This window comes from Blastomyces dermatitidis, assembly GCF_000003525.1.
Source record: "Blastomyces dermatitidis ER-3 genomic scaffold supercont1.2, whole genome shotgun sequence".
NCBI lineage: Eukaryota > Fungi > Ascomycota > Eurotiomycetes > Onygenales > Ajellomycetaceae > Blastomyces > Blastomyces dermatitidis.
This window is the reverse complement of record NW_025544775.1, coordinates 3,057,015-3,072,096: the sequence shown is the minus strand read 5'-3', so window position 1 is coordinate 3,072,096 and position 15,082 is coordinate 3,057,015. Positions and strand designations below refer to the sequence as shown.

At 33.8% G+C, this 15,082-nt stretch overlaps 2 protein-coding genes across 3 annotated transcripts; one reads left to right on the top strand and one right to left on the bottom strand.

Annotated features, from left to right (window-relative positions):
• Window positions 1–802: 802 nt before the first annotated feature.
• Window positions 803–1,286, top strand: BDCG_16413 (uncharacterized protein; the record flags this gene model as incomplete). The annotated part of the gene is made up of 1 exon (XM_045425654.1): window positions 803–1,286. The coding sequence occupies exon 1, from the start codon at window positions 858–860 to the stop codon at window positions 1,284–1,286; it is 429 nt and encodes a 142-aa protein (XP_045279732.1). The 5' UTR covers window positions 803–857.
• Window positions 1,287–10,095: 8,809 nt separating this feature from the next.
• BDCG_01754 lies at window positions 10,096–14,079 on the bottom strand. Of its 2 annotated transcripts, XM_045417289.1 has the most exons (2): window positions 13,968–14,079; window positions 10,107–13,749 (listed from the first exon to the last, which is right to left on the bottom strand). In XM_045417289.1, exon 2 carries the CDS (start codon window positions 13,741–13,743, stop codon window positions 10,510–10,512), a length of 3,234 nt encoding a protein of 1,077 aa, XP_045279731.1. In that variant the 5' UTR covers window positions 13,744–13,749; window positions 13,968–14,079; the 3' UTR covers window positions 10,107–10,509. The 2 variants fall into 2 exon arrangements, with proteins under 2 accessions (XP_045274146.1, XP_045279731.1); XM_045417288.1 differs by having other exon boundaries at window positions 10,096–14,079.
• Window positions 14,080–15,082: the final 1,003 nt, after the last annotated feature.

Here is a 15,082-nt window from a genome sequence, read left to right as displayed (position 1 = left end):
TAAAATCTTTACAATCTCTTTCTTGGGATACAGTGAGGAAAAGTATGATATCAATTGATAGTAAATCAGATAATATGACAGTTTTTGAGAGAAAAACTGACAAAAAATAAATCAATTTTTTGCAGAGAAATTGATTAAAACTATTCAATTTTATTCTAAATCATTCAATTCTCCTCACATAACAAGTGTGCAACTCAAACCAGTTAATAAAGAGTGTAAAAAAGAATTAAGTATTAATGAAAGCTCTTCAGCCACTGAAAAAGTAATTCTTACTTAAAAGAATATGAAATTATGACAGAAAACAACTCTGTTTTTAATTCTTTGTAAGAATATTGTGTAAAACCCAGAGAAAAATACCTTACTTTTTCAAGAGAAGTAAAAAACTATTTCTAAGATCTTTTTTTTTTTTTGCATTAACTGCTGCAGAAGAATGAGATAGAAACTGCTAAGATATACACTACTGTATATCTTCTATCAAGACTTTCCCTCTTCAGAGTCTTGATATTATAGAGAATATAAGTCTGTTTCTATATAATAATGTAAATATTGTCAGTGGGATGTAGAGGAACTGGTTATTTATATCTCAAAATAGAAGACTTTGTCAATGATTATATCAATATAGAGTTAATTCTCAAATTCAATAGAAACCTAGTGTTGCTGTTCTCAATCTCTTACAGAATCTATTGAATATTGAGGTATTAAAACTAGATTTAATATATCTCACTGTGCAGGGATCAAAGGCTCAGTCAGACCTTGAGGTATACTGATTTTATAGTTGTTGATGTGCTGTTGACTTGTCCGTTGATTATGTGCTTGATATTATCGCCGAGGTATCTTTTTGTATTTTTCTGCCGGGGATGGGCCAGATTGGGAAGGGCGGTACGAGGGTGGGACTTGGCGTTGGTGTTTTGGAACATCAAAGATGGACAGGGTTTTCGCGGAGGTCGCTCCTCAGATATCTCCACAACTACAGATCGGGGATCTTCCAAAATCGAGAAGATTGGTGCATACGGCTAGGTCTCTTCACCTTACAGTTTGTATGGCAATTTGGCCCGGGGTTGTGGTGTGGTAGGGGAGAATGGGGGATAATCCCACGCAGGAGTTCCGAACGACGTCTGGTTCACGTTTGGCTGGATAACTCCACCACCACACGGGGTATGCGGTCGGCGATGGGGTCAAAATGCTCGTATGATCGAGGGCTTTTCGATGGATCTATCGGCGGGTTCTTATTCGAAAAATCGAGCGAGTTCGTGGTGGAGCGGTTGATTGAAAGCTGTCTGAGATGAAGCTGTCTCAGCTGAATAATATCAAGATTGAGAGTGATACTGAATATCTTATAGAGAAAATATTGAATAAGTGAACATATTACAGCAAGCTTTAATATCTTATTAAATGAAAAGATTATTCATCATCAGAGAATTTATAAGAATCACTTGAGTATTTGAAAAATACTGAGAAAGAGATTGCAAGCTATGAGATGACTAGTAGAGACTGCTCTGTTATATATCAAAGACATTGAATAAGAAATGCTGCTTAAGACTTCTTATTTTTTTTAAAGAGTTTTTAGAGATAATCTCACAGTGATGAGCTGATGTTTTGAGAGCTCTGTAACACTCTTCTTCTATTTTCTCTTAAAGAGTTTTTTAGAAGTTTAATAAGACTACACAAGTGTAAAATTCCTGAAGTGATTAAAGAAAAGAAATATTTAAAATTAATAAAAAGATTAATATTATTGATCTGCAGACTGCTGCTAATCTAATGAGACTGCAGCTCACTGAAAAAGAAAAAAAAAGAAAATTTCAGAGTCTACTCATTAATAATTACACTCTTATTAAACTCATTCTTCATCATTGAAGTCTTCAGCACTGATATCTTTATCTGCTGAGAAGTTAGCACTGTGATACTATAGAGAAGCATGCTATAGAAGAGTATAAGAGATACTTGAAGTATTAACTTATCAATTTATAAAGTATCTCAGTTATCTGCTTCAATTGAAGTGAGATTCTCTTCAATCAGTGATTAATCTTCATAGTACTTTCAACAGCAGTATTAGCTGATCTCTTCTTAAGATCAGTCATTCTGAGATGTTTTTTCATCTCAGAGATTTACACTTTTATCTTCTTTTACAGATAAGCAAGAGAGATCTTCTCAGTCTTAATAGAATCTGTCAATACTTGAAGCTCTGAGACTCTCACTCTGTACTGTTTGAGTATTTAGACTTCTTATCAGAGCTGATATAACATCTTTCTGTGAGATAATCCTTACAGAGAGACAGAAGTTATTGTTGCAGATATAATGAAAATAACAGAAGTGAGAGAAGAAGTGAGTGTATAAAATCTCTCTCTTCTTCAGCTGCTTAATGCAGTGCAGACAAGTAGCAGTATCAGTCAGAGATTATATCAGAGCCTTCTCACAGAGAGAAGATAAAGAAACTGTGAGATTCTGCAGACTCAATTCAGCAGTATTCTGAGCAGAGCTCAGATGTGCTGTGAGAGATAAACTATGAATTAAGCTTCTCAGAGTTACTATTTCTGAAACTAAGCTCTCTCTGAGTTTCTCTTCAAATGATCACACAGGGTCATACATCATCATGTTGACTGAGAGAAGGAAGCAGTATTACAACAGCAGTGAGAGAGGCAGGAAAAGAACTGAATATAGATGAACTGACTGATAGAAGAGATAATATCTTACTACAAGACACAGTGACTATCACTGCAGCTGCAAGAGAAGCAGAAGAAGAAGAAGAAGAAGAAGATATGATAATGAGAGCAGTGCTTCTGTAATCTATTAACACTGCTGTCTCTGCCTTTAACTGAGCTTTCTTAGCAGTCACAGAGACTGCAGCTGCATCACAAAGATGTTTATTCACTAGAAAATATCAGAATAAGCTCTTTATTATTCTTCAAGAATAATACTCTCATACACTCACTATTGCAATTGAGAGAAGAGAAAGAAAAATGTTTCACAGAGAGAAGAATCTTTTCAAAAAATTCTATCACTACTGTTAACTTTGTCTCTAAAAACACATTACTTTTACAGAAAATTTCATATATAGAATGAAATATATTAAGAGATCTGTAAGTCACTTATTAACTATATTTTTCACATTTTAAATTAATATAGAAGGAACTCACTTATCACATATTTAATTTGAATGAAGATAAGAAAAGAAAGATCTACACAGTTAGCAGAAAAACTCATTTATTTCTTTATATCATGCACAGCACATGCACTGTCAAATCAGTTGATAATTATTACTATATAACAAAGATAATTTCTAATCTGATAATCTTGAGAACATCAGAACTATACTCTTAAAGAAAAGAACATTGTCACACTCTCAGCTGTGTCAAGACTCTGTTATAATTTCATATAGCTCATTACTTTCATGCAGATAATTTCATCTTATTCAAATCAGTTTTCAATCACTCTATAATATCATTCAGATATATCATAGAAAGATCTGATTAGTAAATATAAAAACTTCACTTCTATACAAGATCAGCAGATTACTTTTTCTTAACAGTGAGATGCTGCTGAGGTATCACTCTGACTATTCTCACTCATGAAATGAGAGAAGGTATTTACTCATTATCTATATAGAATAGCTAGATGCTGACTTCTTATAAAAGAAGTCAGTGATTTGTTTTTCTTCTACTGAAATATATATAAGAGTTACTGCATGTCTTATACAATCTTCTTAGTATACTAAGTATCATATCTGTGATATTCTCACAATAACCCTGTAGCCTACAAGCTCACTATTCAAGTAAGATAGTCAAGCTCACTCATACAGCTTCTCAAACAACTACCTCTATGTAATGTCACTGACTAGTCACTGCTTCGGTTTCCTCACGTTACATTACTGTAAGAATCACAGACTCATAGAGAGTGAATTACTGATTAGTTTTATAAGAATCAGAATAATAGAGAATAGATTTACTGAGAAAAGATAATAAGATACAGAGAGATTTATATCTGACTACTAAGTAGAGAGAAAGAGCTTTATAAGCTTCTATAAACAGAGTGTATAATAGAGAGACTAAGAAAAAGAGTCTTTACTTCATCTATTCTAAATCAGAACATCTCTGCACAAACTGTTCAGATAAATTAAAATAGAAATTTGAGAAGTCACAGACAGAGTCAGTAACAGTCTTCTTAAAAGTTTTAAAGCTGATATCTAAATCTGTTACTTTCTTAATGAAAATATATACTTATGAGAAGAGACTGTGCTATGATACTGCTGTCTCATAAGTATAAGAAGTATTGATAAACTCAGAATCTCAGATCACTGTAATATCTCTAAAGCTTGCAGAGTAAATAAACTAAGTAATAAAAACTGAGAATCTGCTCTTATAATAAGCAGAATGTAAGAACTCAGATCTGAGAACTAAGAGACTTATAAGAGTCATCTTTGAATTACAAGATCTCTCTGAAACTTAAAGAAGATTTGTAAAAACTATGATTATCACAGATATCACAGATAATATATACTTGAAACTTATATAACTTTAAAGACATAATCTGTATATAGTTATCTGTAAGTCAGATTGATACTTCTGATCAGTGTTAATAGACTTACTTACAGAAGTAGAATCAGTTGATACTGTAGAGTTAATTAGAGAAAACAAGCTTATCTATATAATAACTTTACAAATGTTTAAGAACTTCATGATTATGAAAACTGAGTTTCAGATATCAGAGAAATATTCAGATCTTATAGAGAGATATTCAGTTCAGCTAAGATAGCTGAGCTTTTATCTCACTATAAGAAGAATCTGATAATAGATTCAGTACAAGAGTAGAAACTCTTCTGAGAATTAATCTATAAGCTCTCTCATCATGAGATAGAAATTTTATAAGCTTATATAAAGAAGAATATAAAGAATAACTTTATCTAATCTTTACAGATCTCTGTAAGAGTCTCTGTGATATTCATAAAGAAGAAGAATGAAGATCTCAGATTGTATATAAACTATTATAATCTGAACTTTAAGACTATAAAGAGTTACTACTCTTTATCTCTGATTGAGAATGTAATCAACTGTCTTATAGAAGCTGTTATATTCATATAACTGAATATAATTAATATATATACACAGCTGTAAATACAGTCTGAGAATGAATGAAAGACTGTCTTTAGAACTGTACTGAGATTATTTAAATACTTAGTAATGTCTTTTAATTTGACTAATATCTTTATAATATTTCAGTCTTTTATTAATAAAACACTTTATATATATCTGAATATCTTTATAATAATATATCTGAATAATATGATAATATACTTCATGAAGAAGAAAGAACACACTGAGTATATATAAACTGTGTTAAAGATCTTAGATGAGACAGAATTGTATATTAAGCTTTAAAAAGTATAACTTCAGTATCTGTCAGATTAATTTCCTAGAATATATAATTATCACAGATAATATTCAGATGAAATCTTCATAGATTGAGACTATTCTATTATAACTGAAGTTAACTAGTATTTACAAGATTCAGATCTTTCTGAGCTTTGTGAATTTCTATAGATAATTTATTCTTATATTTATAAGAATCTTCTTAACTCTTACAGATATACTGAAGAGTGAAAATAAGAAGAAGTCATTTTATAAATAAAGAATAAAAAGATTATTGAGAAGAGAGAGCTGTAAGAACTTTCTTATCTCAGAAGCTCACAGAGTCTTTACAAGATTGAAATAGATATTCATAGATATAGTAATACTGTTTCACTTTAATTTATTACTTTTAATTAGATTAGAGACAGGTATCTTCTTCTTTATAATTTCAGAAATAGTATTATAACTACAGTTAAATAAGAACTGAGTTTCAGTGATCTTTTTCTTATAAAAGATGCAATCTATAAAGATCAACTATAATATTTATAATTAGAAGCTTTTTATAATAGTGAAATTCTTTCATCACTGATATCACTACTTTAAGAGCCTTGTAATAGTGATTACTGTTAAAACTGATTATAACAGTTTATAATAGTTTACTTCAATCAAGACACTCTTATAATAACAGATTTACTGAGCTCAGAGACTGAGTGAGTTCTAAACTGACCGCTGAAATTATAAATTTCACATTTGATTTCATTTGATCTGATCTCATACATTTCTTGATGTGAATCTCACTGGGACTAGTCATTAAAAAAACATGCAAAGTGACCATATATGAGATCTTAAAATGAAATCATGACTTGAAAAAAATGAGAAAGTGATTTCATTTGATCTTATTTAGTCTTATTCTTAGCATAAAGTTACTATTTTTAGACATTTTAAGGTTTTTTTAGACTATTTTTAATTTTTTAAAAAGTAACACTTTTTGATCACACTTAAATGAGATTTAAAGTCATTTAAAGCAATGAAAATAATTTAAATTGAGAAGTAAAAATCATAATCTTATTTGAAAAATGTGATAAGAGTAGACAGTAAGTCTCACTGAGACAGTATGAGACTACTATCTAATGTTAGAACTGTGTAATGAGATCTGTTAAATTGATAATGAGACTATCAAAAATTCTGATTCTGATTCCAGACACGGTCACACAGTCAGTCTATATGAGAGTCTGTTATTATAATACAGAATAACTTTTCTAAAGCTTTTTTAATATTAATCAGACTGACAGAGTAGATTATTATATAATTCTGCTATTAGTAATCTTGTTAATGATCTTATTAGTGACTTCTTTTTCAAAGCATTTTATAAGTATTGACAGAGATCTGTGTCAGATTCATAGTCTTGTAAATATTATCTTCATAAATTCTATTATTGTTAGAAAATATTAAACTTCTGTTTTAAGCATTTAATAAGATGTCTTATTCAGATAGTCAGACAAGTTCTAGTATAAGATTATAGTCAAGATTATTAACTTTATATATATAAGTATCTTCATATTGATATTCTCTGACATCTATATTTAGTTTTATTATGTAATAAATGCAAATATCTTTTGAGTCATTAAATTCTGCAAGAAGTCAGAGTTTTGATAAGAGAATACACTGAAGATTATAATATCTTACAACTGAAGATTTAATCATTGCATAGTGATATAGATTACTGTCTATCATAACTTTCATATTATACATATTATTTATCACAGTAGATACAAGAATTATATTCATTATTATTTTCTTCTCAAATCATTGTTATCTGATCTTTTCAAGCTTCTGCTGATGAGTTTGAATAGAAGCTAATCTTTTCCCTATTTTATTAAAGTATTCTTATAGTTATCTTCTGAATCTTTCTCTAATGTAATGTGATTAATGTTTACAGGCACTGATTCATTCTTAGAATAAGAAGATATATTAATTAATTAATAGTTGAAAGCAATGTGTTCTGATAAGTTATAGTTGATATATATCTTCTATTAATATTGCTCAGCAGCTTCTTCAGAAGTAATCTCAGAGACTTAAAAGTTTATTCAGATAGCAGAGACTCTTACTTATATATAGATATTTAAGTCTACTTAATTCATAACATCTGCATTATTCTTTAATACAGATGTATAAGTATATCATCTTTTACTATTATTCTGTATACTCTTAAGCTTGATAAGATAGTTATTCAATATCTGAAGTTATATACAGAAGTCTTTATAAGTCTGATCTTTATCTATACTTATAAGAACTTATAAAAGTTTAAAAGTTAGTATTTTCTTAAGTATACTAATCTTCATTTAATTCTCTCAGAATTAGACTGGCTGTCAGAATCATGAATTTCATGTTTGATCTCATTTAATCTGATCTTATACATTTCTTGACATGAATCCCGCTGAGACTAGTTATTAAAAAAACATGCAAAGTGACTATATATCAGATCTTAAAATGAAATTATGATTTGAAAAAATAAGAAAGTAGTCTTATTTGATTTCATTTAGTCTCATTCTTAGCATAAAGTTACTATTTTTAGACATTTTAAGGTTTTTTAGACTATTTTTAATTTTTTAAAAAGTAACACTTTTTGATAACACTCAAATGAGATTTAAAGTCATTTAAAGCAATAAAAATAATTTAAATTGAGAAGTGAAAATCATGATCTCATTTAAAAAATGTGATAAGAGTAGACAGTAAGTCTTACTGAGACAGTATGAAACTACTATCTAATATTAAAATCATATAATGAGATCAGTTGAATTAATAATAAGACTATCAAAAAATCTGATTCTGATCTCAGACACAGTTACATGATCAGTCTACTCTGAATTGATTATCTACTTCTAGAATCTTAGTGTTAAAGTTAGAAATAAATGTTATAAGAGAAGTATTCTTCTGTTAAGTACTCTGTAATTAATCTAATATCTTCTGTTATATAGCAATGTCTCTGAACAGAATTTTAAGATATCTAATAATATTATTAAATATATATAACACTAATTCAGATGTCTTTATTCATGAATAAAACTTCTATTTCATATAATCTTTTAATTAATCATTAATATATTAATCTTGATTAGTTAATAAACTAATAACATTTTCATCTACACTTAGTTTTACAAGCATGTTTAATTTTTATAATGAATAGAAAGTAAGATTAGAAGTGTTAAAATATACAGAAGTATCTAGATATTTCTTCAAAACTTATATATTTATATCTAATTTAGTCAGTGTTGAAATTATCTGTACAGAGATTTCTTATTAAGTTAACTATTAAATTTTCTTATATTAATGTTATTAATTCACATGTATATTAACTATCTATTATTATTATAATTTTAACATTACTTAGAGTTACTGTAATATTATATTTATACTTATATTCAAGAGTTCTCTTATATTATTAGTAGATATAGTTATATTATTTATTAAATATATTCTATATTTAAGAGTTCTTTGAAATTAAGTTCTTTAATATTGAAAGAAGTATAATTGTATAAATATCTTATATATCTAAGATATCAGAACTCTCAGATCTTTTACTGATATTCTCTTTATAAGATCTTATTACAGAGTCAGAGTGACTGATAAGCAAGCTTCTATCTATTTAACAGAAACTCAGTGTCTGCTTAGCTAGTCTGTAATTGTTTGTTTTCTTATTTCTTATATATTGTTATATGTTCAGATATCTCTTTTTAATAAGTAATCATTTCTAATGAAAAGATGATGAATATGTTTCAAGTGTAAGAGACCTACACTGAATAGATTAGTATTAATATATAGGTCTTATATAACAAAAGTGAAAAACATTAGAGAAGGAAAACAAAAGAGAAAGTGTGAGAATCAGTGATCAGAGTGAATATTTATACATGTACAAGGTGAAGCTTCAGGGTGGAAGAATAGAAGCTTTGAGACGGAAGAATAGAAACTCTGTAGGTTCTTCGGCCGAGGATCAGCGACCGAGAATCGGGGCTTTCGGGCGGAAGAATAGGAATCTATGAAGTGTAATGAAATAGTCTTATGATCGGGCGCAGCCCGCCACAATCTCTATAACACTGTGATAATGTATATCAACTGATTTCATATTTTTTAGCAGTCTCAGTGTAATTAGAGATCAATTGTGTGCTCAAATCATCAATTGCTGCTTATATAACTGCTTCATGGTGCATGTTGTGAGTGTTTGAAGATGAATGAAAAAATGAAGATTGGGCGGGCGTTGGGTGTAAGCGGGCGTTGGGTGGTTGATTACGTTATTCATAACAGAAGGGAAAAATTTATATAAATTCAGCTCTGTAATTCTGTGCAATATACTGTAGATTGCCTAGCTAGATCTGTCCGGCCCTGAATCTACTCCGTAGCCCATTCTTAAAGCCCAAACCAAACCAAATAGTGCATAACGATGACATAGAAAATAAGGCCTTTCTCTGTTTCCAATTTACCCTCGTTATCAGAAAAATATGTAAAGTTAGCATATTATGCGCAGTCCACAGCGACTCAATGTCAGTAGTACACGCTATATCCATCATCTGCATCAAGCTGTAAGAAAATAAGGAAGAAGAAGCAGGCAGGCGCAAAATAAAGTAAAATAAAAATGAAGCATCAAGAAGCAACAAATAGATTGAATTGGTAAGTTGCATAAACACAACCTGCTTTGTTTTGCTCTCGAGATTCTGAAAAAAAAAAAAAAAAAAAAAAAAAAAAAAAAAAAAAAAAAAAAAAAAAAAAGGCACATAAACTAAGATTGAGATTGAGGCTTTATGTAGCGTGAGAAGGATAGATATGAATCTAATTAAATCAGGTAAATTACGTCATAATAATAGGGTTGACTATGTGTATGTATGTGCTCTGAATGCAAAAGCTGGACGAAACCGACTGGACCCAGAGAACCGTGGGAATTTTTTCTTCCCTTTGATGCAAACGCCGGGCTAGGAATAAAAGAAGAGAGTTGGCAAAATTCGAAAATAATGATAAACAGTAACACGCGCCTCCGTGGGTATAAATCGATTTTATTTTTTCAAAAGAATAGGAGTAAAAATATGAAATGGAATGAGAAATAGGGAAGAAAAGTCGATAATTTGATATGGTTCCCGTCACGGGTATTCCAATAGAAGTGTCCAAACGAGTAAAATTAATTGAGCTCAATGACTTCAGGGGTGTGGGGTTGCTTTGAAGATACGTTGGACTGGCCGCCATTATTTGTGGAAGCGCTCGTCCAGCCACCTTCGGACGGTTCCCGTTTCCGTTTCAACGAGCGCGGTTCGCTCGATCTAATACTATTATTATTATTGCCATTACCTTCTGGCTTAGGCTCCCATGATCCGTCCGGACGCACGAGTATCGCTTTGACCTCCATTTGCTTGGTTTCTTCGAGTTCACGTCGGACTGCGCTGAAAAAATCGTCCATGATCAGGGACTTGGGCCGCGCGTCGCTGCCGCAGATAGGACACTTCCAATCCTCTGCCATGCTGTGCCCTTTCGCTAACCTTGGCAAACGTGTCATAAGAAATGTTTCAAGGTCGAAGCATTCCATATGTGCGCAAAACTTGGTCCGGGCGCCAATGTTGAAGATCCGCGCCGTAAAGGGGTCGACTAAGTCTATTGTGATATGCTCATCAACAATAGCAATATCGTCATCATTTGTATTTAATCCTGTAAGCCGATTCTTGATCTGGGTTAGAGTTGTAGAGTACGATTGACGCTGGATGAATGAACCGATACGGCTAGGGGAGGCGAATTCAACTATTTCCATGGCCACGGCATAGGTCGCTTTGCTATTACGCTCTACAGCGCCCCAGAGTATAGTTATCGACATCTCATTCAGGCCTTCCTTGAGGGAGCTCGCGATATTAAGGGGTAAATCTCTGCCGAAGTGCGGCTTTCGGCGAACGAAGTGCTCTATCCCGTTAACGTGAATATAGATGGCCGTCGGCCAGGTGGTGTCTGACACAGACCATTGATTCTCTGAGAGCGGGGTGAAGGGGGAAGTCATTTTTATACACCGTAGTTGATATGTTCGACGCCCATCTGAAACCCCCAATACAGGCGAACTATGCTTTGCTGTGGCATTTAGTCGAATAGGGAATTTTTGGTATTCCTCTGGCGTGATAGTGAACTGAAACTTGCGGATTGGCGCTCCTATTTGAATAGATGATGGAAGAATAGCAAAACCGTGGAGGTACTGGAATAACTGTGTTGGGTCACTACCGCGCTCCTTGGTAGTAAGAGCCATGGTTTTTTCTCTCAGAAAAGCTTGATGGAGACCAACAACAAGGGGGTTTGGATTAGCAGTTTCCATTGGAGGAACTCCCGCTGGAGGGAGGAGTAAATTGTTTGCTTTCGGGTAAAAAGATTGGGCGGCGGTGCAGCTTGTTCGGGGTGGTTGAACGGATGAGTGAATAAAGGCACCATGGCGCAGCTGAGTATTCGTGTTATCCGACAAGGGAACAAACTCGGACGAAATTGGGGAAAGCGAGTTGGAGTGAGGGTGGGCCATCATTGGCCTTCCAGAGGCTGCTGCATGTGCATGTGTGGGTGAAGAGATAGTTGTATACAGACTGTTGGGAAGTGGCGCAGAGGCATATTGTTGGCCTCGTTGGAGAGGGCGCTGGGAGGAATTTGCCGCCGGTGATCGATATGAGGACCGTACTTGGGGATAAGCATACGGTAATGGAGATTGCTGTGGCCCTTGAATGACATAATTCTGAGTTTGGGGCTGAGGACCGCCAGCACCCATTATTGGAAAAGAGGTTCCCTGATGTCGTTGAGGCAACTGGTAGGTTATTGCTCCGTGTACTGTCCGGTTTAGAGTAATATATTGCTCCAATATCTGTAGATATTGTGTTTTGAGGAATTCATTTTCAGATTGGATCTGTGCTGGGGATATAGGATTTGCACTGTACTGCCGTAAGGGGCGCTGCTGATAAAATTCCTCATTGATTTGAAAGATACGTGCGTATGCTTGAGTAACGCCGTCATCCAGAGCCCCTATAAGACGGCGACGGCATGCAGTGAATATTATATGTCGAAAAGTGCGCGAAGTGAACCCAAACACGTCAACCAGCTCATCAATAAGTGGCGGATATCCCCGCATAGCAACAGATGTCTCAAACGGTAACCAGCGATCTGCCATGGAGCCTAGAAAACTTATCACCTGGTCGCAAACAGCAGGATAAATCGAGTAGTATTGAACAACAATCCCAAATGGGGCTGGGAAACTAGCGCATGCTTCGACAAAAGGCTTTGAAAGACACCCGTTCTGTGTCAAAAGTTGCGAAACCAGCTCCAGACCTGCAATTTGGCGAGCTCCAAGTTTCGAGGGAGGCAGGAAGCCAGGGGAGATTGTGTGCAGGCAATACACCTGATGTAGGGCAATGTAGAACACATCTTCATTCTCACAAGCTGTTCGTAGCAGTAAAATCCGATTGTTCTCGCCACTCCCTGGTGGTGCCGAAAACCGACCAAGGATAGGGACAAATTTTTTCCAAGAAAATTGTTCAGAGGTCGGGGGCTTCAAGAACGCGTGGCTATTGTTACTCATATCAGATGTTGATTGAGTGTTAGCCGGAGCCGCGTTCTGAGGTTGATATGGTTGAGGCACAGCTGAATTTCCTGGCACAATCCGCACGCGTTTATCCCTATGTACTTCTAGGAATGGTGAATTCCCCGCAGTTCTGGGGGTTTGTGATATGGACAGTGGTGAATGTCTCATACCATTTATGGCATCGAGCGATGGATCTCGTTGTTGCAATACCGCTCCAGACAACGAACGGCTTGTTTGATGTGGCGGGAAAGGAGCAGCTCCTGGAATGGAGCCATCGCCTGGTCCCGATTCAGTGACGGCTCTTGTGGAGCATCTATGATGCGAATCTGGCGATGGGAGAACTGTATACTGGCGATCGGCTGTCGGCGCAGTTTGGGGTATTCGCTCAAACCGCGAATTTGAGATATTAGGAGAGGCTGGCGGCAATACAGGAGAGGGTTCGGGCTGGGATGGGCAGTTGAGCGGCACGGGGGAGATTCGCAGCTGCTCTAACGAGGGCGTGACGGGTCCATTCTGACCCTGCGTACTGTTAGGGGTGCGCTGGCTTCCTGATTCTAGTGTGGAAAGACTTCCCTGGCCCCTGGCACTCTCTCTGGACTGGGAGTGGATCGTGGTGCTCTGATCAGGTGTGGGAGCAGGAGTCGGTCGTTGCGCAGGTGGGAGTATGCTTGATTTAGGGGATGAATTTAGGTTCAGCATCCATGACTTTTGCCGGGCCCCTACAAATTTATTCAGTGTTGAATTTAGGGAGCTCAGTTCAAGTTCAGAATGGCGGGCATCGGTGGATTGGCGGCGGTTATGAGGCCGTTGTGGTGTCCTCATTGTAGACTTATTGGCATGTCAGCGAGGACGCACATTTTAGCACTGTGTGATGAGATGAGAGTAAAAAGTAGTGTGGTGATTCTCAGTATTATATTCTTGTTTAAATGATGCGGTGGGTTTGATAGGTGCCAAATGCAAGGTGTGTTGTTTTTCTTTTTGAAGGCTGAATTGTTCCGTGAACGGGTAGGATAAAGGAAGACACTCAACGAACCGGCATAACTGACACAAAGAGATTCCCAGCATTTGCTACAGAGAAAGTTGACAGTGCATAGTTATCTATAGACAGTGATAGATCTGCATAAAACAAGACCCCTCATGAGTTGAAGCTTAGATTAGGTTACCCCCCTCATAACTCAGCTGACTGTACTAGTACTAATCTGTTGGCCGTTACGGCCGTTGCGGTTAGCGATCCCACTAGATCACATGACCCACCACTATATTATGTTCTTGTAGATAGATCTATCAATACAATCTTCAACTATTCTACAGATTATAGTCTGAATGACACATTTTTCTTTTTAAAATATTGTATCAACATTTTTGATATAAATAGTTTATCTTTTTTAAAAAGACTCTTACTCTTTATTAGAGATATTTCATTTTCTCTGAATCTGCTAATTAGCAGATTTATATACTTTATATTTTTAAGAAAGTATATTCTTTATAATGAAGAATATCACTTTTTTTTTATATATCTAGAAGAAGCAGAGTTATCTTAATATAAGTAATATATCTGTTACTTCAGAGTTTAACTTAAGACTCAGAATTATATACTTCACTAGATAACTTATTAATAGAATAATTACTTATTATAAGAAGACTTCTAACTTATAAGATAAAACTAAGATTAGTTTTCATCAGAGTATGAAATTTAATAATAAAATAATAGAGAAACTTTAGAATAAAGAAAAACAGAGTTAATATTTATCTATAGAATCTGTTTATTTTAATTTATTAAATTTTTCACTATCTCTTACTTTTAGAATACTGATTTTTAATAATAATCTGAATTAATCTATTTATTGCACTGCAGACAATCTTATGAATCTTATATAAATAATACTACAGAATTAAATAACTATAGCTGAAACTACTTAATATCTTATTATATTTATTTCTGTATAAAAAGATACTATGAGAAATAAGTTATAAAAATATCAGAAGAAAGTTAAATATATACTAGATATTAAATCAGTAATTATATTTAATAACTCTAATTATAAAGTCTGATATATTAATATATTAATTGATATAAAAGTTATTAATAAAACTGATATTCTATTAAAAACTTAACAAGATTTCTCTTTTATATATTATATTAATTTCAAGAAGTGAAAGA

Coding starts and splice junctions, on each gene's coding strand:
- BDCG_01754 (XM_045417288.1), bottom strand. CDS start 13,743: ATGAGGACACCACAACGGCCTCATAACCGCCGCCAATCCACCGATGCC.